Here is a 26,981-nt window from a genome sequence, read left to right as displayed (position 1 = left end):
TGGGGAAAAATCGATATCTTCAATACGAAAGGTCAAAATTTTCAATTGATCGTCAGTTTACTTCAAGTACTGTTAAATATCAAAAATATCAATTTTTAAGGATTTGCCATAAAATGTGTATTATATTGCGAATTTCACAAAATCAAAATTATTTGATATTAGAAGGACATTCTTCGTATTCAGAATGCAATTCGATATATCTGATGTGCTCTAATGTCCCACAATAAATACTGTCCAAACGTTCATACCCCTTTCCTTAAGGTAATACAAGCTTAAAACTAACAATAAACTGATATTTAAATAAACATACGTACTATTAAAATCATTGCCAATAAATGTATGTTAAAGTTGGTCTATACAGTAACTGCAGCAACAAGGTTTTCAACAGTAGCGACCAAAAAAAGAAGTTAATTAAGGATAAGCACAAATTTCAAATTTAGTTTTGGGAGTAATTTTACTGCATTTTTACAATTTCAAGCAAACTATGATGGCAAACTTTTTAAAAGATTTCTTTTTCTCATATATTTTCATAAATTTTGCTTAAAAGCACCTAAATCCTATATTTGATGTAAAAATCATTGGTTCATTCTTTTCTTTCAATGCTTCATTATAACTCTACATTATATCCTCATCGTCGATCCAATATTAAATATTGAAACACCATTTATTTAAACGTTTATTTTTCTTCTTCAACGTTTTTCACATTATTGGGATGCACCTGCACCAATTATTGATTAATAACATCATCACCCCACAGACCAGATTTCTTCCAAATTCTCCACCGCTTCCTGATTCTCACATTCTGTTAATGCATTTAGTATTGCACTCCTACTAGCTTCAGTGCCATTCATATCACGCCAAAAGCGCAGGACCTCCATTGCTTGCAGTTCAATATCGCGTGAGTTGGCTCGGTATTCGGCTTTCTCAACATCTTGATGTGATATTTCGAGTTCCACGTACAGGTGTTGTAAATCATCACGACCAAGTTGTCTTATGATAGATTTTAGATCAATGTCTGTAATCTCGGGCATGTCGGACGTGGCTGTGGTAGAAGTAATACAAACATAAATAACATATAGAATTGAAAGGATAAGAAGCTAGCTTCCAATGTTGTTATTGAGTTCGAGTGTTACGACATAATTGTCACTTGAGAAGACCAAACCCCTCGATTAGAGGTATTGTGATCAAGTGACTGTGAACCAAGATCCAATGGAGCAGTGTTATTGATCTTTGTCATTCACTTCGGTCGCCTATTGTGAAATCCCAAGTGGCACCTGATGGTCGTAGATAATCAATTCCTGATATGAAAGAAACTCTCAAGTGGTAATTACTGCTTCGATAACGATTTCCTTGGTCAAGTCCGCAAATGTGTTAAGGATTTGTATCAAGTCAAATCCCTAAAATTTCTTTCCATGTCTATTACGCATTAGGGATTTGACTTCGGTATTTCCCTTACGCATTAGGGTTTTGTTTGTACGCTTCGCCTCAGCACCCAAATGCAAGATAGTATACCGAGTGTCCATGGCCCAATATACCTCATGTGGGCCCCAAACCAAGGAATTTGGCAATGGTCTGTGTCTGTGTCTGTGTCACTTTTCTTCGGAGTCAACATTTCTGGTTGTGTAACCGATCGTTATCTTTGGCCTTTTGGATATAGTCCAGCCGCATACTATTGTTATATTGGTTTAGATGGTTTTGCCAGTATAGTAGATGTATATTTATTCGCTGATTATTATTCTACAGGTGGTATAAAATGAAATGATAAGGGTGTAGAATTGTCCCTGGGCAATTCAAGATTTCCAAGGTCAAAGTTTATATTGGGGTCACAATTCAAAACTGCACTTTTTTTAATCCGTACCAAAATGAAATGTTTTTCTGATCCTAACGATTAAAAAATGTATAGTTTGACCCACCTCCGACTTTTTGGCGTTATAAGCCAAAACGTCAAAGGTTAAAAGAGAAAAATACTCTTGAATTGTTGGCAGTGTTATCTCGGTCTAATAAAGTTGTCGTACAGAAAGAACCATTTGAGACTATTTTCTTCAAAATTGGGGAATTTTTCTATTTTATTTTCGCAATCTTTAAAATAATTTTGCGCAATTTTGACCCAATTTATAAACTTTGACCTTGGATATTGCGCAGTGCTTTCGGACTTTTCAATTTATGCATTTACATGCTTGTATTTATATGCTGGTATTTTCCAACAATCTTTTTGTTTTTGTGAAATCTTTTTGATGAGAGGAATCATTTGGACAATTTGGATACGTTTTTAATTTTGAACCCATGTTACACTTTGACCTTGGATATCTCGAATTGCGCAGAGGTGACAATTTTGTAACCCTAGGAATCTGATCTTGTACTACCCGTAGAACTATAATCCACGAACACTAACTGGCAAAACCAAAATACTTTGGTTTACCACCAAACTACCACCGGATTATCACCGGGTATTATGTTATAATAATGCTTACCTTCAGGTGTGCTTCGTAACTGCTTCCAATAATATCTCATGTAGATATGGTCCTCGGTGAATTCACAGTAAACCTCGCTTTCCATCTGGTCTTTCTGCAATGGCAGAAGATGCAACGCCTTTCTCTTATCTCTGCAAGCCACGCAAGCGACAGATAGCTGGAACTGAATACCTCGGGCCCATTTATTGGTTACCTTCGTCATTGTTGTTTCAATGAAAGCCATAACCTTCAAAAAATATTAATTATAATGATTCATACTATACAAATGTCTTTGCACTGTAGAATGATAGCTAAATACACAACGTATAAACGTACATTTGAAATTTGATTAATTGCTCAAACAAACTAAAAATGACGATTATATATAAACGGATTATAGTATCATGATACAAATGAAATTCATAATACAGGTATAATAGTCCACGGTGTGTCGATTTGTGCAAGAACGCAAAAATTATTTCTTTCACACAATATTAAAACAATACATTTAGATCCTAAGCTTGGTCTTTGTTAGAATTTTACCTTCTCGCACATTTCAGGAGATCCAGTGTCTTTTGTCTTGACTGTTTCCCTTGCCCCGCCATATACCTGCTTTCGTTCGACCACTACCTGGAAGAAAAGAAGCAGTTTTTTCTCCATGATTCCATTTCAAAAACTTCTTCGTGGTCACGTACCAAATAAGCAGTGTCGATGTTTCAAAGACTTCACTCAAGCACACTAGAGTATCATTGGGTATCACGAGCATGAAAATGAAAAATGTGATATATAGCTATATTGATAATCACATGACTCTTTTTAGAGCCACCAAACTTCCAAATAAAAGGCGATCATTTTTGGATCTTCTGGAACAACGAGTTCTTGATTCACTAAACACTTCTAATGGACCAGCAGCCAACAGTGTCGGTGCCACAAAATGTTGTTCACAACAATGGGAAGTTATGTACAAAAGATACACTTTACACAGACCAAGGTCATTTGAGGATTTACTTTTTTACTATGTCACGTTTTTAGCGATGGGTTATTATATCTGAACTTTCATAGAATATCGTCCGCAGAGTTTAGCAGACTCTTAAGCCAAATTCCTGGGCCCACCGATATATCACCCTACATGCCCACCCGATACTAAAGTCAGCAAAACATACTTTTTTCCAACATTAATCCTCTCCCAAAATTAAAGCTTCCGTCCTTAACATCAAACATGTGTACGAGAACGAGTACGAGAGTCAAGGGTCCGTACAAATTGATGCGTATCCGTAGAGTGTTAGACCTACTGGCCCAAATGGAAATATCGGCTTATTTCCAACACTGTGGGTCAATAGTCTTAAAGTTTGGGATTGAATTTGTTTAGGGTTAGAATTGCGGTAAGGTTTATGATTAGGGTGATTGTTATGGTGCGTAGTGTATTCTGTATTATTTCAAAATAAATCATGTGTACCTTGATAGCAGCTGGTCTTGCGGGGCGCATTTCTAGTCGAAACGAATGACGGTTGCGCTGTGTTCCCACAGTAAATCGTCCTAAACGATAGAAAAGCTTGGGAGGAATTCCTGAGGATTTTTGGCACCACCTCGCAGCATAGATAGTTAGGTAGTTGAACACAGCATCTGTAATTTGCCAAATATAAATAATTGTTAGTTTACAGAAGTTCTAAATCTAATGACCCCATTTTGGTGTTGTGTAAGATGTGAAGAGAAAGAATAAGGATTTTAACCAAATTATAAAAAAATATCCAAATGTCGTATTTCGCCAGAACGTTAACTCTGATTTGTGGCATATTAGATACAGTGCTCGAAATAAACAAGATATTTAAGTCTATGGAAAAATTCGACTCAATATCAACGTGAAAATAGGCAAGTGTGCACTGGCATTATGATATACATTAAAGAAGATTAATATCATAACTGGGCAGGAAAACCTCCTCAGTGTATTAGACCTTTGGAATTATAACCTCAAATTTGAACATTGGGCCCAGATTCAAAATTTCCTGTGTGCAAAATTGTTGGTGGGGAGTAGTTTGGACATACGAGGTCAAAACTGGCGCACACTTTTACATAGGAGGAACTTTCAAAGGTCAAATGCATATGTGATTTTTTTCCTGCCGAACGACGATATGAAACCTGGGAGATACTCCATGAAGTTCAAGTAGAACGACCCGTCTGTGAATTCTTTCGATTCTTTTTCAAGTGGCGATTGGGCAGGTTGGAGACATGCAGGAACGTAAAACGACTTATCATCCTAAAAATGAGAAGAAAAAGTTGTAATATTGTCAAAAATTCAAAATAATTCTCCATGATAAATAAATCAATAAAACCTCATGTTTGTAGTACATTTGCCCGTTATCTTGACGAAAACAAAAACAGTGAGAATAGTTAAGGGGTACTACACCTGTGGTAATGTGTGACTATTTTGTATTTTTCTCAAAAATAGTACACACTGGTAACAAAAGTTATCAGGGCAAGGAATCCAATTACTACACTGAAATTTCAGTGACTCAAGACAAGCGGTTCAGTATATATGATAGGAAATGAGGTACATCCGAGCGGTACCTCATTTCTTATCATAAATAACGAAACGCTTGTTTTGGGTCACTGAAATTCCAGTTTAGTAATTGGATTCCTTGCCCCTATAATATATATAACTTTTGTTACCAGTGTGTTATTAGTTTTTGTGAAAATTGCAAAAACAGTCACAAATTTATCGAAGGGTGTAGTACCCCCTTAAGGAAACAAAGAAGGCCGGTCAAACTTTCGCTCAGCATCAAAAGTATTTAACTAACTGAATGAATGAATAAAATGACAAAAAGTACACTTTGCGTGTATATCCATTCTGCGTCGTGATATACCTCATGAAGGCAGACCTGATTTGAGATTAAGGCTTTTAAAATACTGATACCATAACATTTAATCTAATTTTAGAAAGAGTCTTTTTAGGTACATGTAGGTCTTGATATCCAGAGTACTTATTAACGCGCAGTGTTTCAGAAAAATATAATTAAATCAAAAATTGAATGTTGACTTTTGTTAATCCCCATTCAGTACTATGTATTTGGCATTGATGCTACACAATCTAAAGAATCCCCTAGGGTCAAATCGATTACCTCTCCACACTCTTCCTCCGGATACTGCGGACAGATGAGATCAAATTTCTCCATAAGTGCTAAGAGGTTATCTTTAAGGTGAAGATTCTTCTTCCAGACGTTGTTGATTAGACTATCCTTGAGGATACCTTTGTTCCCAAGCAATGCCCAACTGTCACGAAAGGCTGGCAACTGTGAAATACAGCAAATGACAACTCATATTTATTTTTAGGGAGATGGCATCAAATGGTTTAAACATTTCAACTTCTCAGTAGTATAACAGATAAAATCAATTTAATATCCTCTCCTTGCCGAGCAAAAGACTGCTAATTGTAATAGAGAAGGTATAGAAGCGATTCGCCAACATGTCCATACCCAAGCACCACCCCAACCCCCATACACTCCACACACCCATTCCCATACACCCATAAGCTCAGCACGTCGCAAACGTTTTTTTCTGATTTGGGAAATTCACCAGCGAAGTAGTTACGTAACTATCTGGAAACTGGGATCACGCACCTTTTGGAATTAGTAGTAAATGACATGAATTTTGTGTTGCGATCATTTCGGTCGTGGTGCAGAACTCAAAAGCGTGATCCAGTTGACATAGTGATAATCGAATTAGGAGTCAGCTGAATTCTTGGTTTCAAGTGATTCTTGCACTTATCTTTGAAATCGCAAACTGACCTGTTTTTCGTTCGGTTTCACTGTTATGATTGTCTTAAAGACATCAATTAACCACTGTGGGTCTAGGATGATCATATTCTTAAGAGTGTTGTCAGCTTCTTTAGTTCCAAAGTAGATGATAGTACCAAGGTCATGCAGGAATCGAAGAACTGTGAGAAGTTCATTGTCATCAATTATGCCATATTCCTTTGCCTGCAATTTCGCCTAATAAATAAGCATACGGTTTAAAACAATGCATTGTATTAAATCTAAGATTGAAATAACAATTTTGAAATGTCTGTGAGAAGTCAATTAAAGTATGGCACTTATATACAGTTGTTTGCAATATTCAATAAATGACATTTATTCTACTTTTGCTTCAGCAAGGCGAAGTCGAAACATGGTGCCCCTCCCCCATGGTGTCCCTTTACATCACCTAACTTCTCCCCATTTAGCTACACATAGGTACGATGAGGCTTACAAGATGTTACCAAGGACGTTATGGCACAAGAGGTATAGCATAGGAGCTTGTTCCTTGGATAAATATATTTTCGGGTAAAATCAATCGGGACGGAATGAACAGAATTTAATCATGATGTTAAATCAGTCTTTTGGGGTCGTGTTTCCATTTCATACTGTACGAACTTCTGAATGATCGGGCTGGTTAATGATCCTCGCCTTTACCGCGGCTCGATATGCATGCCTCCTGATCAAGAACGTCCTGCTGTAAGGGACTTAATAAACCCTGTCGAATACTACGTCATTTAAATAAAATTCTGTCCGCCATAAGGTACCACGGGGCAATTTACATGATAAAACAGGTGATAGGTGTGATTATTTTGCCATCTATACAACGCTTTCAAATGTAGATTGAGTTGTAACTCGTGAATATTACACAGCGAAATTTAAAAACTTCTTTTGTATACCTTCAAAAAGCTGATATTCTGTGGTCACACGATTATGTTACAAACTAAAATGAAAACCGAAACTGCTTTTAACACCAGTACCAGAGTGAACAAGATTCCTGATAGGAATTGAAATATTTCTGAGTGAGTAGTATCATTTTATTGGATCTGAAAAAGAACCTTTATCAATCTTATGAACTATGAACGATCCTGATGAATCTGTTTCGAGAATATTTATTCCCTATTCATTACAGATAACGGTTTCAAAATGCTTATTAATAAGTTGAAATTTTGTTCTTTACCTGATCAAGACGACGCCATATATATTAAAGGAATCGTTAAAGTTTAACTTTTGTACCTGATCCAAAGATATATGGCGAGTTTTCTTCACTGCCAGATCCAGTAGAGATTTTTCAAATAAGAGCCAACGGACAGGGATCCTCTCTCCCATGTACGGTTCTTTCAAGGCTATGTCATATATGTGACTCCGCAGATCCTTCACCATCTATGGGACCATCATAAAATACGGATTCAATAAGTTGCACTTTTTAATAAACATGATAAACATGGGTATAACACAAGATTATTCAGTCAATGTCAACACTTTTGGATATAGTGTTAATATGTATTTAATTATACGTAATTTAGTGTATTTTCCTTGTTACTACATGTATACATTACAATCAACAATTTAATGAAAAAAGTTGTTACTGTGTATAAAAATAAATGTTGACATTAATACAGCGCCTTTCACATGTATCAAAGCGCTTTACATTTATTCCGCTGTCAATAGAAGATGTCAGCTGCATATAATCCCCAAGGCATGCTGATACCTTTAGGCGGCGCCTGATGGACAATATCCCTAACAGTTCTCCATTTCACCCCTGGGTAGAGAGAGGCAAGTGAGGTAAAGCGCCTTGCACAACACGATGGCACGCTGGGGCTCCAACTCACAATCCTCCGATTGCGAAGTAGAGCCCGTACCGCTGCGCCACCGTGCCCTTAATAAACAACATATCCTATTCTAATCCTTATCATCTGTTATAAATTCTGTATTTGCAGTTTATGAACATTATTTCAAGGTCCAAATGTTAAATTGAGAAATGTTCATCACTCTCGTAGGCAATAATGGGTCTTGCAATTATTACACAGGGAAACTGATGCGTAGGGTCTATTTTCATTACATATACTGCACCTTTTTGTCCTCCTTAGTCTGTAGCTTTGGATTATTCTCAATGTAGTGCACTGTGCGGACAACATGTTCTTCATATGGCTTTCCTTTGATAGTACCATGGATTTGATCTATCGTGGCCTTTTCTATGTTCACCTAAAATAAATAAATAAAAAATAAAGTAAAAATACAGCCACTGATTGGTGGTCTAAATATCATTAATGAAACCCCAAAATTCAAGGTCTCCCTTGACAGCTTTTTGAAAACCAATGTGTACCCTTTCCGTGAGAATAGTCCACTAGATCTAGCTATAGATCTGAACCTAGCCGTAGCTGTTAAGCAGAAATGACCCATAATGACCTTTGACCCCTAATAGAAACTTTTCCGGAAATGACCTTTGACTTTGAGACTTTGACCTTTTGGGGTAAAAACATATTTAGATTGTAAGGATCATATCTCCTGAATTTGAGCTCGATTGGACCAATTTTAGAATTTGACCTTTGACCCATAAACTTTGACCTTTAGGGTCACAAATATTTTTAGTATGTTCAGAATGTCATAAGGATCATTTTTGTGCAAGTGGCATCAATATACTATGTTACATGTATCACATATGAATTTTAACTGATTCCACCGCTTATGGTTGAATAAAGTTGACCTACGTTTACCTGTTCAGTTACGCCATGATGTTTGCCAATGTCTCCACGATGTGTACCTATGATGAGAACTGGAGGTGACTTGTACAGTTTCGCATCTGGAGAGTTCGACATAGCACCATCATCTGCTACTGATCTATCTGTCTGTCTGGTAAATGACATGTTTTCCTCGGAGGAAAGCGCAGCGTAAGCGTATATCGAGTGAAGCCAAAAATCCAAAAATTCTGTCCCGGTAAAATCATGAAACCGCGACTGCTGCGATACCGTCTGCAGAAATAGAAAACACAATTAATCAAGGGATCAAATCAAAATTCGACCACTGGTTGACTACCGGTTCCGTGTGGTTTCCGGCGGTCGAGTTTTGATTTGATTCCTAAATGTCTGGGACCAGGGAGAAAACGATCACATTTCAACATCGGACGAGAACAGTCTTACATTTGCTAAGCCTCATCTGAAATGCGAGAGCAAAATTCATTTTTAATAAAAAGCGGTATAATGCTGAATTGCGTCTTCTAGAGCGCTCTCTCCCTCTCTTTTTAATTCCTCGCATTCAATTAGACATTAGTGATATCACTATTAATCCAGCCGTCACAGTTAAAAAATCTTGGGGTGACATTTGACCAGTGTTTAAATATGTCAAGTTATGTCAACAACATTTGTAAAGCTGTAACGTTTCATCTTCGCATATTGCCGTTAGAACATTTGCCGTTAGAACATATTGACCAGTTAAAACTAACTGAAGGAATGAAAAGGAAACGCATTTTTTTATATTTTTGTTGTTGTTGTTGTTTATTTTTTCTCAAAATTACTTTCCATGGACTAGGGTGGGTTTGTATTCATGTATTCAATTCCTTGTCGTTGTTGTAGTAGTTGTTGTTGTTGTTGTTGTTGTTGTTGTTGTTGTTGTTGTTGTTGTTGTTGTTGTTGTTGTTGTTGTTGTTGTTGTTGTTGTTGTTGTTGTTGTTGTTGTTGTTGTTGTTGTTGTTGTTGTTGTTGTTGTTGTTGTTGTTGTTGCACCTCGGCTTTCTTGTTCTTGTTGCTGTACCTCGACTTTGATATCCCGTTTCCTTCCCGTTGACATCAGGGAATCGCCTGAAAACACACCTGTTCCACTGAATTAATTTTTCTGCAATTCTTTTTTCCGGTATACGTGCTTGTAAAGGCGCTATGTGCTACGTTGAGCGCCCTATAAATATAATTGTGTCATAATAATGATAATAAAAAATTTTATAATAATAATAATCTACCATAAACATTATGCCACATTTACCTGGTCATAGCTGACTGAAGCTACCTTGGCCTGTTCATTCAAATTCTTACTAACATCAAAAATAAGTAGAAAGATAGCACGTCGATTGAGAAACACCTGTAAATTATATCAGTAACGTAACGTATTAGTTTAGATAAATTATTTTAAAAAATTATAGGAAGTTTTTAAATATTTTTAAAAAATTGTTTCATCAAATATATACTTTTGTATCCAAATTCGTAACCAAGGAATATCTTACATACATGATTGTGTGCCCATTTTTAGCTAAAAATTAGCTTCGTTATTTCATGAGAATTCACGGCGATTTTTTATTTTTTTATTTTTTTATTTTTTGTCCACCTGATGAGTATTATAGTAAACATCCTGGCCAGCGAAGTCCCAAAATTGAAACTCCAAATCTGACTCCTCTTCCTTGACATACTTCTCTGGACTATGTTTTTTGAGTTCTTTGTTTAAGTCTTTCAGCACATCTGCTGGTAAGCCTGAAAGAACATGAAAAGGAAATAAACATGTTTTGTAACCACTTAAGGGAAGGGGTTTGGACATTAGAGCACATCAGATATATCGAATTGCATTCTGAATACGAAGAATGACCTTCTGATATCAAATAATTTTGATTTTTTGAAATTCGCAATGTAATACACATTTTATGGCAAATCATTAAAAATTGATATTTTTGATATGTAACAGTACTTTTTTCCCAAAACACCAAAAAAAATAGCTCTTTTTGGGAAAAAAAACCATATCTTCAATATAAAAGGTCAAAATTTTCAATTGATCGTCGGCTTTTCCTCCCAGCTACATACACTTTAAGAATATATCATTAGATTTATAAAATTTATTTCCGAGGACTGTTATATATCAAAAATGTGAAAAATGTCAAATTTTAATAATTTGTCATAAAACTTGTATTATATCGTGAATTTCAAAAAATGAAAATTATTTGATATCAGAAAGACATGCTTCGTAATCAGAATGCAATTCGATACGTCTGAGGTGCTCTCATGTCCCACAAAAATACTGTCGAAACGCCATAAACGCTCATTCTAGATCCCTTAAACTGAATGACAAGCTTCCTTCGCTGTGCCGATCAAGATGAGTTGGTGTGAACCAATTCAAATGACTGATATGAATCATAATATGATGCTATATTATAGTCTGCCGCCACTGATGACGATGACGACGACGACGACGACGACGACGGTGCTGATACTAATTATTGTGATGGACAGAAAGGGTCATACAGAGACCTACCTGACACAGTTGCTATTTCTCTTGGTAATCTGCCAGAATTCTTCTTTGCTGTACTTGAAGCCTTAATAATAGTAGTAATAATAATAATGGTGATCATAATCATAATTTATTCATATCGTAATCATAGTCAATATCAAATTCTTATTATACGCTGGCGAAGTTACGTAATTAATCGGATTAGTTGCCATAGCAATAGGTGAAAACAATTTTGAACATATCGCGCTGCACTACAAGCAGGTTACACTCATCACCTGTGTATAGATTGAATACAATACAGGTCTTTTCAAAGATACCAATCTTACAGGTGCAAGTGATCAGCATGATATGGTTTAATGCAGATGTACCGAATGAACGTATCAGTGCAACGCGGTATATTCAAAAAACATTTGTCACCTATTGATATGGTAGTTAATCCGATTATTACGTAACTTCGCCAGCGTATAGGAAGAAACGATTAGTCGTATACACCAATCCGAGAAGCGTTTACTGTATTTGGCCCTCTATTGACGGCAACACAGATGTACCAGAGCGGGAGATTTAATTCGTAATTCCATACTCATGATTGTGTATTGAATATCACTGTTGTGTACAATTCCCGGGTACAATTCTGTATAGCACACAATAAATAATGGATGGAACCCCCGACCTCGGGACACCGCAGTTTTACATCGGGGACACCGCAGTAATGGCGAAGTCGGATAGGTGTATAGACCTGTCATAGACGTGGTGGGCATTTATATTATACCCTTCTTGTCCTTAATTTCGTTATTTTATGATTACGTGATACATCCTGTCCTCGTTTTTGTTATTTTATAATACATAATATCAATGTTCACCCGGCAACGGCAGAAAACTTTGCAACGTTTTTAAAACATTTTATTTGAGAACAATTATTATAATATTCATTATACATGTATAGCTGTAAGACATCATTTTAGAATGCTTTACAGCAAGTTTTCAGAAAGCCTTTATTATATGTCCTTTATATAACCGGTCATTTAAACGTTTTTTGTAAACCGTTTGTGTTTACTGCCAACCATGAATGTTCGACGTCAGACAATTACCAACGAACTAAAACCAAAACCAAGCATTCGGTTAGTGACGAAGACATGAGAGAAAGGTGTTAATTAACCCCCTGAGCACTACATGCCGATCTAACATTGCCTCTGATTGGTCAATTACATAATATCTTCATTTTAATTACCAATCAGAATGGATCTTTGAAAATAATTCACCTCAATTTGTTTGTGTAGTGAAATTATTCTAACAATGTTGCGGATTGGTCCAATTGATAATGAAAACTTCTTTTTGGCCAATCGGCAGGTAGTTCTCATGGGATTAAATTAATAGCAGCTGCTGGCTAGAGTTTATGCATAATGAGAAACCACGTGACCAAAAGCAAGAATTTAAAAAAGACCAATGGGTTGGCCTTCCCTACCTGTGCTTCAGAACTCTTTCCACCTGCGTCTGTCATCCCACTCTCAATACGCTTCTCATCTGGACTTCTTTTCCTAACTGGTTCTTCAATGTTTTGTGGTACAGCAGTGTGTAATTGTTTTGCGATATTATACCGCATAGCTTGTACGTATTGCTTTTGGATTTGCTGTGAACGATCTGAAATGAAATAAATTGGTATGTTTCACGTCTCGTTGCTCGAGGTTTTAACTCGTTTTTAGCCATGTTAGCTGTCAACATCAATATGACACAAAAAGGGTACAATTTATAGGCTATTTTAGGGAGAGTGGGAAGTCCCCTCGGTCAGGTACAACCACAATGTGATTCTCACCTCTTCATTCATCGGGGAATTAGTGGTGACGAAATTAGACTGCATAGGTCATCGCAAACTTCTCAAAATAGCTACTCAACGTATAGGGACGTATTCGTCGACACTCGGGTAAATGAACTAAGTACAATACTGGTTCTGTTCCAAAAACAAACCTAATTTTAACGGAATTCGCTTTTCGCATTCCGTCAAAATGGACTTCATTTGATACCAGAACCCCATTACTACATGTAAACTGACAGATTGAAATTCAGAAGCTTTAGATCGAAATTCAGCTTTAAAAAAAAATGCAATCTGACAGATCGAAATTAAAGAAGTGTTATTCTGTGAGACAGAACCATGCAGCAAGATTACAAACAATAATATTTGTTTCTTCTTGACGTACTAATCTTAAAGTTGTTTGCAGTCTATTTTCTAGATTATTTTTCAGAGCTAGCTGTACTTACAAGACCATTTACAGTAGACAAGGCGATGCTCGAACCACGAGTCTCGCAGGCTTTCGCGACCGCCTGCTTTCGCGATTATTTTTGGTAGAAGAAAATGAACCTGCAACAACCCATGGTGACCCTGAAATAACCTTCCAAAAGTTTGCTCTAAATGTTGACTGTACCCACAAAGTTTCAGGCCCATATGACAGTTTTTAGTAATTTGACTTCAGATGACGCCTGGGTGGCCATGGATGACCTTGAAATGACCTTCCAAACATTTGACTCTAAATGTTGACTGTACCCACAGTTGAAAACTTGTACACTATTATGGTTAAGTGCTCACCCTCCCGGGGTCGGTATGCGACATTGTAAAAGATGTATATTATGAAAAAGATACAGGCGTTGGTTATACTCACCGCTTAATTCACCGCGTTGCATTTGCCAAGTTATACCAGTTTTTAACGTCGGAACCAAACAGCGTGTAGTGGTATCAACCCCCTCGGTAATTGGTTGAGATGAATTATACCTAAAAACACATTAAGCATAACAAATAGTTCATTTGATGTTCCCATGTATTCCAATGGCTAACCTAGAGCTGTTCTTTCCATTTTTGTTGGCTTGTAATCCCATGGAGTCCTTGAAGAGTTTCAGCTTGCTTATGAAAATCGCAAGTTTGGACAACTCTGGTTGTTTGCATAATTCCAAGATGGACGCCGGATGCCATAATCTAGAAAATTTCACTTCTGAACCATTTAACCTTGATCCACAAATAAGTTCATCAGGAATATACAAATGGAATATTCAAATTCTTCTGTACAAAAGAAAAAGGAACTCGCGAGAACTTTAGGTCCCTTAGTAGGTCCGACGCAATATCACGTGACTAATTCGAAAGAGTTGGTGGATGACCTCGTGGAGATTATGATTGAAGACGGAGAATAGTTTATTTCACATGATGTCATCTCTTTGTTTACAAATATCCCCATTAGTAAGTTTTTGGAATTCATGACACCGATACATCGTTCAAGGCCAAGTGGTTCAAAAGTTAGCCCTTTGAGCTTGAATGAAAAAAAAATACATCAGAACACCCCCAAACCCCTTAATCAGTTAATGAGGTATTTTACCTCATTCTAGGGCAAGTATTTCCTAAGTTAATTTTGCTGAGGATGGCGTCCGGCGGCTATTTTGGATTTATGCAAATTTATGCAAATGACTTAAGTTGCTCAAATTCTTCTAGGACTTCATGGGATTATAAATCAACAAAATAGTTCATAGGATATTTCTGGGTTCACAAAATGACAAGTGGACTAATAAATGTACAATAAGCAAGTTCGGAATTTAGTTTAGTATATACAGTGTATAGTGTATACATGTTGAGGGGTCAAGTGGACTTACGGTCTTCTTGCGCTCAGGTCTATCCATAAATAACCAACAAATAATAAAATGTTTACTCAAACATACTTATGTCCAATAAGTGTGTTCATCAGACTGGTTTTACCGACTCTCTCCTGTCCAACTAGCATAATTCTCGTCCGATACACTGGTTTCGTTCCGTCGTATGAAGCATGTCGGTATGCTTGTATTGCCATCTTGCCTTGCTTCAGAATCTCACTTGGTATATTTTCTACAACAGCATAAATCAATTTGTAGAAGCATTAGAACCTTAAAACATGTTTGCAATTTAATAATTCAAACTTTTTAGCTTGAGAAATTCATTAAATGAGTACTCGCGAAACGGCTTGTTGACATTTCCCGGAAGTGAAGATGTTTTTGTTTTGAGCAGTAGATCGTACACGTGATCGAGAGATACGAGACCTTCGTCGCGGTTGATTGCAAATCAGCCATTACATACCACATAGCACAAGCATATCATAGAATGGGAAGGGGCAACTATACTCGACAAGGACTCAAATGCATTCAGCAGGAGAATAAGGGAAGCAATCTACATTCGTAAAAAGGGGGCCAAAGTGATCAACAGCTAAAAGACAATGTAAAATCACATTGGAATTTTTAAAAAAAACTTATTAATTTTTGTCTTCGAGGATCGTTGAAGGCATCTACAGTTTACAGTATAAGTTTAAATAATATTTTGGCAATTACCGTTTGTACTCGGATTGTCGAAAGCCTTCTGATCCCGAATCATCCGCAAAATACGGAAAAACGCCTGTGACATCAAAAATACCGGGAAACATATATTTGATCATCATTCCCACTAATGCACAACTAAAACGCTCTTTACACAGATATTGATGAAAGTAAAAGAAAAATACAAATTTTCGGGACGTTTACAAATTAATGCAGACTTGCTTATTGGGAATATTGCTTGGTTAACGTTCTTGTAAACTCTGTGGAAATATACATCCGCGAGAATCAGTGGCCTCATTCCACTTTATTCAGAACCAGTGGGATCGAGTCCGCACTTCGCGCGGGCCCCTGCTAGTTGAGTAAACGGTAGCAGTTAATAAACCAGAGTCTTTAGTAAACGGCGATGATAATCATTTAAATCTGACACTTGACCTTGGATGACCTTTGCAGTTTTATACAAGGATCATTTTCCGCAAGTTATAGCCCGGTTGGAGTAACTACAAATATGATCTGTCCTTTAACCCTTGGGTGACCTTTGTGGTTTTATACTCCCCAAGTGACACAGATCATTTTCCCCGAGCTACAGTCCAGTCGGAGTAACTTTGAATTTGTCCTGACCTTTAAACTTGGATGACCTTTACGGTTTGATCGTTTTCCGTAGGTTATACCCTGATTGAAGCAACTTTAAAATTCGACCTGACCCTTGACCTGTGCGGTTTTATACTTCCCAAATGCCGAGGATCATTTTCCTGAGTTACCGCCGGATCTGAACTTGACCTGACCTTTGACCTGTAATTATGTCGATGACTCGAGTCAATTAACAAATATCAAAATAAATGTTGGTTCTGGCAGCGGAACCCCTTGAAGCTCACGACTTTTGGGATTTTTTTAAGGTAAAATGACGCTTTATGACTCCCCTATTTTAGTATGTATGACCACTACTACACACACCCCCACACCAACACCCACCCCACCCTCCCCTTACCCAACACACCGGTGCATGAAGGTCGTAAGTACATAGTATTAAGAAAGCACTCAGCTGACGCTTTGGGATCTCTCCTTCCGATAAAAATCCCAAAATGTGTTTCCACGTGGAATAACCAGTTAATCAGACTTTGGCTCCTAACTTTCGCATGAGGATGACCAATACATACCTCTTCTACGTTTTGACCTGTTTTTGCCGAGACTTCCACGTAGGATACGCCCCAAGCTGCTGCAATATCTTCTGCTTCTTTCTGGCTTACTTGTCTCTTGCTGGGTATATCACCTTCAGTACCTACTAGGAGAATTGGGATCTCTTCTGGGATACTGTCCGTCTTTACTCTCAAAATCTGATCCCTGAAATGTATGATAAACTTGTATACCGGCGGATTCAAAATCGTGCCTTGTTGGCTTCCCAGCAAACACAAAAAGTTAGAAATGGTTGCACAGGAAAACGTTTAGAAAATATAAAGGGTATAAAATGTCTTCATAACAATTAAAAATATTTTTTGAAAACGTACTGTAAGACATTTTTACATAATATTATTCAAGTGTTGACAAAGTAGTTGGCCAAAAACATAATTTTGCTAAAAAAATATTTTTCAATAACATTTTGACAACGTGTGTTTTGATACCAAACTTTTTCATGGCCTCTATATAATATACCCCGATACTCAGAGATATTAAAAGATTTGTACCAAAACCAAAATACCAAAAATACAATGTGTTTAAAACGTTTGTAAAGCTTTTTGTGTTTGCTGGTTTGTTTATGCAACACCTTCACTCTTAAAATATATTACTCAACCTTAAGTAAATTCTTCTCGTTTGGATGGTAAAAAAGGAAGGTCAAGATAATCTTAGACAGATTAATACGCAAGTTAATGCATTTTATACTAAACAGTATGGGTGTGTAGCCTATATATTAATGACACCTAGGGCTAAGTTCACATAGGAGTATATTGTATACATGGTATTCGCTATACGATATACACTATTCGATCAGGCGTGTATATCAGTAAAAGTTGATGTTAACAAAATCAACTAGAACACGTTAGAAACGCAGTTTTTCGTACTGTGCAAAGCTGTGCATTCAACCGTGCAGTGTACACATAAGACTGTGCAGAAGACAATGCCGTTGTTGACATGTTCTCAATGGCAGATCGATTTGGTGTCAACATCTCTCAGGGATGGGTGCAACTTCGACAAAAGTAGTATGCAAACTATTTCTCACCTAAAACCTGGAAGAACATCATATGAATCTCGGTCAGTGACAGCAAACACAGACATGAAACCATCGCCAGATTTTAAGTAGAGATCTCGTATAGCTGCGTATGTGTCCATGCCAGCTGTGTCTATGATATCCACCTGGACGTCTTCGCCATCAAGTAATACCTTTTTGCGGTAACTATCTTCTATCGTTGGGTCGTAGCCTTCCACATACTATTTCAAGAAATTATTTTATCGAAAACGAAATTAGTGGACAGTAAATTACCGTGGTATTGATTGAAACTTTCCAGCTTTTTGTTTTCTTTCAAAAAATAATGTTTACAAGCAAGTTCAGCAATTTAAGCAATATCGGATTATTATGATGAAAATGTACATAATAATTATTATAACTTATTCATTTTATGTTTTATTACGTTCGGCTAAAGCCGGACAAACGGAATAACTTAAAACGGAAAATAACGTAAAACCCATAAACCAAACCTCACCAATCATCACTCCATTCGAGACTCATTATTAACCATTGCACTCGCCAGTTGTCTACAACCCTCAAGCATCGCATCAACCTTCTTATTTGTATCATTAAGGGATTTTTGTTTATGAAATTTACGACTTAATACAAATTTTATGACAAATTCATAAAATTTGATATTTTTCACATTTTTGAGATATAACAGTTCTCGAAGTAAATTTTCTAAATTTAATGATATATTCTTAAAGTGTATGTACAACTGGGAGGAAAAGCCGACGATCAATTGAACATTTTGACCTTTCATATTGAAGATATGGATTTTTTGGTGTTTCTTCAATACGAAAGGTCAAAATTTTCAACTGATCGTCGGCTTTTCATCCCACCTACATACACTTCAAATATAAATCAGCAGATTTATAAAGTAATACTTCGAGTACTGTTAAATATCAAAATATCAATTTTAATGATTTGCCATAAAATTTTCAAAAAATCAAAATATTTGATATCAGAATGCAATTCTATTTGTCTGATGTGCTCTAATGTCCCACAATAAATACTGCCCAAACGTTCATGCTCTAACCATATTAAAAATTAGATTAGAGGTCAGGATAAACTTTAATACTACCACATCAAGCCTGATTTGGTCTTCTTCTTTTCAGCAAATTCAGTTGAAAACGAGTCATGTCATGTCATTACGCCTGGAACCGGTGAACAAAGTACTACAGTAGTCGGGGTACTACACCAAAACTGTTCACCGCTGTATGCAAATTATTTACACAATTCCATAAGTCGAAGTTCATTTTTGAACAACAATGAGCGATGCGATATATTGTGATCTTGTAATAAAATATGAATGGCATACAAGAAATGTCACTAATCAGTACCCGCAAAATATGTTCCAAACATATGTGACGTGGTATATCGAAGGAAGACACTTTTTGGGCAGGATCGTAAATGGAGAAATAGCAAAAAATCTACCCGGGTGATTTTTTCACAATTTGGGTTTGTTGCAAATTTGTGATGTTAATAATGTTTAAAATATTGTCTGATGGTTTCAGACCGGTATATAACAGGCATCTTGTATTTTTTGAGACATTTTTCAAGGTAATTCTTACTCTTAACATTGTCAATAATATTTTTAAAGGCCGATATCTCAATTTCCAATTTTATAATACCATAATTTACGAACTCAATATTTTCGTTTGTAAATATTTATAATGATGTATCTGAGTCACAATAGGACTATTTTTAAAGTCCTATATCCATGCAACTTTACAACATCAAAACATGTTCATAGCCCGGGTCCATAGCTTTCCAACAAATGCGATATCATATTCATAAAAAATTTATAGGCATATAGAGTTACTTTACTGGACATATTCCTACCTCGTCATACACAAATTTCAAAGTGAGCGCCGATTTTCTGGCGGCCTGAGATCCAACCATAATGATCTTATGTAGGGGTAGAACTTGTCTCTTGTCCCCCGTTGTGAACGCCATAACAACAGGTTTATAGTCGCTGGCCTTTATAACCGATATTAGGCCTACTTCAGTAGGAGGACCACATCTCAAGCTGTAAAAATAATTGGCGCAAAGAGTTTTGAAAGATCAGAAACTGGATTTACTTTTTAATACAGATTCGATATGGCTATTCTTTGGTGAGGGGCATCAGAATTCCAAGTTAGTTAGCCTTGATTTGATTCAAGTATTCAGTAGCCTATTCAGTATACCATACAGAATTTGAAAGCTTAGTTTCTCGGAGTTCAGAGCAGCTATTCCCAATATTGTTACATACAGTAAGCAAAATAATTAAGGTACCAGTTGTGTTCACTCCTGTATATCCTAAATAATGACAAATGTGTCAAAATTAAAACAAGCAACCGATGCCTGTACTCTTTAGCTCTGATTTAAGACCTTATTTGTTGAAATTTGTTGAGAATTAAAGAAACGGTGATCCAAAACCTAATGAAGAAACGAAATAAAAAGTTGCACTTTTGTGTTTTAATCAATGAAAGCACGACACTAGTTTTTCGTGCTAATCAATGAAAGCACGGCGCTACTTCTCTTGTTCGCGAACGCTTTATGTACAAATCAATAGGGCATGCAATGTGGCAAACTGCAACTTTTTCATTTGCATCTTCCTTGGGTTTTTGGATCGTCATGTCTTTATTTCTTGAATAATTTTAACAAACGAGGTCTTAAATTCGAGCTAAAAGATGCAGCTATTGGCTGCTGGTTCCAATTATGACAGATCTGCCTTTATTCAGGATATACAGGGGTGAACGTAACTGGTACCACAATTATTTTGCTTACTGTATATATACACCAGGCACAAAAAGAAACTCGTCAGTTATATTCATCCTTGCTGTTCAATAACTTAATAATTTTGGATTATTCTGAAATATACATTAATTGTCAAGAAACGGTGATCCAAAACCTAATGAAGAAACGAAATAAAAAGTTGCACTTTTGTGTTTTAATCAATGAAAGCACGACACTAGTTTTTCGTGCTAATCAATGAAAGCACGGCGCTACTTCTCTTGTTCGCGAGCGCTTTATGTACAAGTCAATAGGGCATGCAATGTGGCAAACTGCAACTTTTTCATTTGCATCTTCCTTGGGTTTTTGGATCGTCATGTCTTTATTTCTTGAATAATTTCAACAAATGAGGTCTTAAATTTGAGCTAAAAGATGCAGCTATTGGCTGCTGGTTCCAATTATGACAGATCTGCCTTTATTTAGGATATACAGGGTGAACGTAACTGGTACCATAATTATTTTGCTTATCTGTATATATACACCAGGCACAAAAGAAACTCGTCAGTTATATTCATCCTTGCTGTTCAATAACTTGTTAATTTTGGATTATTCTGAAATATACATTTTGTTAATTGGACTTTTTTTTTCATTTGACACCCTGTTCGTGAACATTGAGCAAGAATTGACCAAGATATGCGCCTCCAAACTCTCAAACCCTAAAATGAAAAGTTGCGATTTTAACGATTCAATTGTGCCTGTTACACTGTGAGCTTTATTGATTGGCCCGTGGTGCTTGTGTGCAATACAACAATGCGTTCCCACTGAAAATCGTTGAAAATGCAACTTTTGATTTTGGGGTTTGAGGCTTTGGAAACGCATATCTTGGTCAATTCTTGTTCGTTTTTCACGAACAGGGTATCAAATGAGAAAGCAAAGTCCAATTAACAAAATGTATATTTCAGAATAATCCAAAATTATCAAGTTATTGAACAGCAAGGATGAATATATCTGACGAGTTTCTTTTTGTGCCTGGTGTATGTGGGGGTGTATAGCATGAAATTGGCAGTAACTTATATAGATGTAACATTTGAACTGTTTTCTGTACAACTATATTTCCGCTCTTCAATTGAATCGATAAATTCATCGCATGAAAAACATTGTACGTTTTGAACAAATTTTAGAGGTCCCTGCCGGACATTGACATTTTGTGTGGGAAGTCAATGTGATTTTTGAGGTGAATCTTTTTCTCTTTGTTTTCACTTCAAAAAGTCAGATGGATGCCAAAAGACAAAAATCTGTAAGAATAAAATTCGTCAAAAAACACACAAAACTAAAAATCCTTGATGGGGAGTGCAGCTTTTAAACACATCTATTTTTATTCCGGTTACTTGTTTGAATTATTCATTACAATAGAGGTTATCCGTGTCCTATAAGTTGCATATCCTATCAGCGACTGCTATACCTTGTTTGGGACTTTCAAAAGAAGTACCTGCATGTACAACCATGACTGCTTCAAAATAGCCCGCCAAAGTCATGCAGGTAACTCCGAGGTCGTGCATTGAATTGGTTTGAATGAGGACTACTACGGGAATCAGAAGTTAGAAGTCACGCATGAGTAAAGTGGATAACCTCTATAAATATTCAGTTTATCACTATCGCAAAGGCTTGCAGACCTGAAACCATTTCATATTTAATAAGGGAAGTGTAATACGGGAACCTGGTTTGGATTCCAGAGGGAGTGTGCCTGTAACAGACACAGCCACCAGAACAGGACTACTCAAGTCGCGCGCCAAATAAGTTTGCAATTCAGAAATTGCATTTTTCCCAGCCTTGAAAAAAAAAAATAGGCAGAGCTGTGAATCGAACCCGGAACCTTCAATTTAAAAAACGAAGTGCGTTACCACTAAGTCAATATGACAATGAATAATTCAAACAAGTAACCAAGCCAATACTAAGCCAAAAGGTACCGTGCATGCACGGTACATTTTGTACGGAATGATTTTTTGTATGGGTAAAATACACTGTGAACCGTTAAACACGATTCCTAACTTACAGCTGTAGGCCTACTTACATCCCTGCTTACATGTAGGTATCAGCAGCTATCAGTCCCGCCGCGCCGGCTAGGTGGTTTCCTGCTTCATGGTGAACATGGTAAAGTGCTTTGTTTCCCGGTCTGAACTATCGTAGGCCTACACGTACTGGTACACGTACATGTATCCCTATCCACACACTCACTATTATATAGTAGCCTACTGGTTCAATGTCCGCATTCAATGTGTGTTTTGTTGTTATAGATAGATAAGTTCAATCAGGAAGCGTGTCAGCCCGGGGGGTGTTCTTCCTGGTTGAAGGTATACAGAAAATAATAATAATAAGCAATTTTGGAATATAAACCCAGCTCGGATATATCGATGGTTGGGTTTTCAGTGGAGACGACCATGAGCTACCATGGACGTATTTGGACAAAACTTATCTTAAAAGCACCCAATTTGAACAAATTTGGGTGCTTTTTGTGAAAAATTGGTAGCTGATGAAACGGCAAAAAGGTAGGGATTTATAGAGAAGGAGAGAAAGTCAGCATCCAAAATTCTGCGTGGCACATCCCCGTACAAAATATTTTGAAGGACCCCCGGGCATGTCGGTGTAAATGGAACAGCGCCCTCGATGATCTCAGTAAATAAAAATTCCCTTTAAAACGAAATGGTCCCTGAATGGTCACTATAGCAAGTAAGATTCTTTCAAAGGTAGGCCTATATCACCCCCGGGCTGACACGCTTCCTTTTGATGTGTAAATTGTATTTTGTAAAGCCGGCGCTATTCAGCTTTTACTGCCTGCCGGCTATTTGTATACCGTGAATGAATAAATCAATAAATAAAAATAAATCAGATAATTATTATTCGACGTGGATCTCATTATTTATTGGTAATTTATCGATAATTTAGTGTGCCTGTCCTAAGAGCTTGGCAACTTCTTGTCATATCAAAAAGAATTAATTAAAAATCCTATTTCCTTTTTTTAATTATGAATTTTTGTTAACTTTGGGGAAATTAATAAAATTTCGGTTAAATTTTGACAAATATATTTTTAATGGTACTTTTAGTGTTCTGTAACCTAATTCAACAAGAAAACATTAAAATGTGCGTTTATTTGTCTCTTTTATATCTGGTTTTACTCAATTGTGTCGCCATTTTCCGGAAAATAACGAAGATTTCCGAAAATCAATAATTTGAATATCTCGACAATGGAAAAAGATATAAATGTGATGCGATCAAGCAAAATCAGTCGGAACTCGGAAATATTAAATTGTCATTAAATTATACATTTATGGACCTCCAAACATCGCCTTTCGCGTTGCGACACATTTTTGACGCTGATCCCCCCCCCCCCTATATTTCAAATTGATGCCACGGGAAAACGAAATGGAGTATGAAGCTCAAATTTTCAGGATTTTACTTTCTCATTACTATCTACCACCACACAGAAAAAGAAAAAAATTGAAGAGGTGCTGCGGTGCACATCCCTGGAGTTGACATGGAATAACTTACTAATTAAGCCACCTTGTCTGCTTGATTCCATACCAATTGTAAATAAGTCTCTTGAATTTAGTGTTTCCCATGTGAACTGAAAAGAGCCAATGTAACTCCCATAATAAGAACACTGCTCTTGATTGGAACGATCTTCAAAATTACAGGCCAGTTTCCAATATAAGTTTCATTGGGAAGGTAATCGAGAAGGCAGTGATCACCCAGTTTAATGAGCATATTGGACAGAATACTGCACTGCTCAAATTAAAAGATGACATCACACGTGCCATGGATGATAATCATGCTGCCTTCCTGATTCAAACGCATCATTTCGTCTGTATTATGTTTTCAAGACTGTTCACAATCTGGCTCTGGGCTACCTCACAAATACATGTAGCATCACAATTCACAAACAATTAAGACAAGGTCTCCGATCAGCTCTGGATGTAAACCGAAATACAACAGGAGGCAACAGGAGGTTCGGCGATGGAGCTGTCAGTGTGTAGTGTAGCGTGTAGTTTCCAGTCTATGACCTGCTCTCCCCTTTAAAAAGCTGAAACAGATCATTGCAATCATTTGGCAACCCCACCTTCGAAGACTTCTTGAAAATTAACTAGAGTTGCTTTGATAATTGGTCACAGCATTCTTTCAACTTTCAAAAGTGTTTTCAGCTTCTTTAAAACCTCAGCTTGTGTAAAATCTATATAATTAAACTCTTCTCTACTCTTCTCGTCATTTTCTTCTGCAGATTCTTGATTCTTGGGTGTAAATTGACTGCAAAAACGATCTAGTATTTCTATAGTCTCCTCCAGTGGCGTAGCCAGTGGGGCCTCTCCCCCCCCCTTCCGCTCGTCATGGCCGTCGGTTCATACAAGGTCGTCAGTAGACGGAAGGCGTTGGTACTTTTTCAAACCATGCAAAAACAAATTTGGGTAACAAGTCACAACTTCCGTCGGCAAAAAATATTTCCGTCGGTACATTTACAAGTTATGCCCCCTCGGTTCCAAAATCCTGGCTACGCCACTGGTCTCCTCATCTGTTTCAGTTATATCTTCATTCTTTTTCTCCAGTTGAGAGACACCTGCCTTCACCACCTTCTGTTTGTATATTTTGAGGGGTGAACTCTTTCAAATTCAAATTGTAGTTCATGAGTTGTAATGAGAAGTATTGTATTATGTCATAACCGGAGTTAAATTAATTTTATGACATCCGCCATATACACGGAATCCCATACTCATTCATTTCATTCGGCTGCGAAGCAGGCGACTACAAAGTTTCTCCATGTACTACGATCGGAAGCCAAAGTGGCAATGGCATCTGACAGTAGAAAGTTGTCGCAATCCCCCAACAGTTTTTGCACATAAGACAAGTAGGATGTTCTTTGCCTTCCAGGTCTTCTTTTACCATGTAATGGGGTGTAGAGAGCATACGGTATCTTCTGCATGGTTCATCTTCCTGCATCCTCAGGATATGTCACAGAAATCGCAGTTGTCGTGATCTGACAGAGTTGATAAGAGGCACAGTGTTGGTGATAGTATAGACCCTTTCAATACTAACATGGTCAGTACGCTTGATGTTCAGCATTATCCTGTAACATAATGTACCAAAAGAGTTGATCTTATTTTCCATGTCAGTAGTAATCACCCAGGACTCGCAGCAATAGAGCAATACTGTAACACAAGTGATGTGAAACAGCTTGACTTTTGTTGCAACAGTGATTGTTGGACTTCTTCACAGATGCTCCAGTTTCCAAAATGCATTCCAAGCAAGCGCCTTCCGTCGGGAGAGGTCACTGGTGCTAGAGCCCATCATGGAACCAAGATATTTAAATCCCATACTACATCCGGTGTACTATTTCCGGTAGGGGACTGTATAACTAGTTCTGGGTTGTGGATGGTCAGGATGGCTAAAATCAGAGGTGAAACCAAATTTGACGATTGGATGACTGAAATTTGAGGTGAATAATATCCATGGGCGAGATATTTTAGATACGAACAGTTGTTGACGTCAACATGGCCAATGAATCCCAAACTACATGTAACATATTTCACTTTTACTTTGCAAAACATTTATATAAAACAACATTATTAACACTTGTAATATACCATTACCTTAATGTATCAATAATAAATTGTCAATTTTAACTATATAATCTTATACAGCTTATATTACCGAAGCCCTCATCAAAAGCCACACTACCCTGTGGAAGATTTAGCTGAAGTCTTCCACAGAGGGAGTATGAGTTTCAAATAGAATAGACTGTTAGGTAACATCCCAGCAAACACAAAAACGTTTTAAAAACGTTTTAAATAAGTTATATTTTGGCTTTTGGTTTGGGTAAAACGTTTTAATAACATTAAAATGTCGGGTTATATAAAGGTCATGATAACATTTTAAAACGTTTTGTATGAAAACACACTACAACAATATTTTTAAATGTTTTCAAAAATGTTATTGTATACTTTTTTACAAACATTTTGCCAAATATTGTGTCAATACTTAAATAACATTATGTTAAAATGTTTGAACCCAGCAAACACGGAAATGTTAAAATGTTTTCTTCAAAACATTTTAATAACATTTAAATGTCGGGTTATATAAAGGTCGTGAAAACGTTTTTAAAACGTTATTGCAAATATTTTGGGCAAACATTTTTCACAAAATATTTTTTCAACCCCAAAATAATATTCTGTTTAGAATGTTTTGTATCAAGTTTTCAAGAATGTTTTTGGAATGTTATTAAAATGTTTTTATACCCTT

General features: G+C 36.7%; 1 protein-coding gene across 3 annotated transcripts in view; it reads right to left on the bottom strand.

The window, feature by feature from the left end:
- Window positions 1-112: 112 nt before the first annotated feature.
- The window catches only part of LOC140164557 (uncharacterized), a 335,764-nt gene continuing 308,895 nt past the window's right edge, over window positions 113-26,981 (bottom strand). The window contains exons 2-22 of one of the 3 annotated variants that reach the window (XM_072187860.1): window positions 22,768-22,915; window positions 19,824-20,010; window positions 17,973-18,181; window positions 16,915-17,098; window positions 15,776-15,839; window positions 15,137-15,299; window positions 14,095-14,204; window positions 12,906-13,081; window positions 11,468-11,528; window positions 10,553-10,695; window positions 10,214-10,309; window positions 8,956-9,210; window positions 8,312-8,443; window positions 7,475-7,621; window positions 6,233-6,436; window positions 5,567-5,737; window positions 4,587-4,704; window positions 3,907-4,073; window positions 2,994-3,080; window positions 2,472-2,697; window positions 113-1,042 (exon numbers count right to left, since the gene is read on the bottom strand). In XM_072187860.1, coding sequence (XP_072043961.1) covers window positions 747-1,042; window positions 2,472-2,697; window positions 2,994-3,080; window positions 3,907-4,073; window positions 4,587-4,704; window positions 5,567-5,737; window positions 6,233-6,436; window positions 7,475-7,621; window positions 8,312-8,443; window positions 8,956-9,210; window positions 10,214-10,309; window positions 10,553-10,695; window positions 11,468-11,528; window positions 12,906-13,081; window positions 14,095-14,204; window positions 15,137-15,299; window positions 15,776-15,839; window positions 16,915-17,098; window positions 17,973-18,181; window positions 19,824-19,937 — 3,123 coding nt within the window. In that variant the 5' untranslated portion in view covers window positions 19,938-20,010; window positions 22,768-22,915 and the 3' untranslated portion in view covers window positions 113-746. Of the gene's footprint in view, window positions 1,043-2,471; window positions 2,698-2,993; window positions 3,081-3,906; window positions 4,074-4,586; window positions 4,705-5,566; window positions 5,738-6,232; window positions 6,437-7,474; window positions 7,622-8,311; window positions 8,444-8,955; window positions 9,211-10,213; window positions 10,310-10,552; window positions 10,696-11,467; window positions 11,529-12,905; window positions 13,082-14,094; window positions 14,205-15,136; window positions 15,300-15,775; window positions 15,840-16,914; window positions 17,099-17,972; window positions 18,182-19,823; window positions 20,011-22,749; window positions 22,994-26,981 lie in introns of those variants that run through there. The other 2 variants (XM_072187861.1, XM_072187862.1) reach the window with 2 other exon arrangements.

This window comes from Amphiura filiformis, chromosome 11 (assembly GCF_039555335.1).
Source record: "Amphiura filiformis chromosome 11, Afil_fr2py, whole genome shotgun sequence".
NCBI lineage: Eukaryota > Metazoa > Echinodermata > Ophiuroidea > Amphilepidida > Amphiuridae > Amphiura > Amphiura filiformis.
This window is presented reverse-complemented; position numbering and strand designations above follow the sequence as displayed.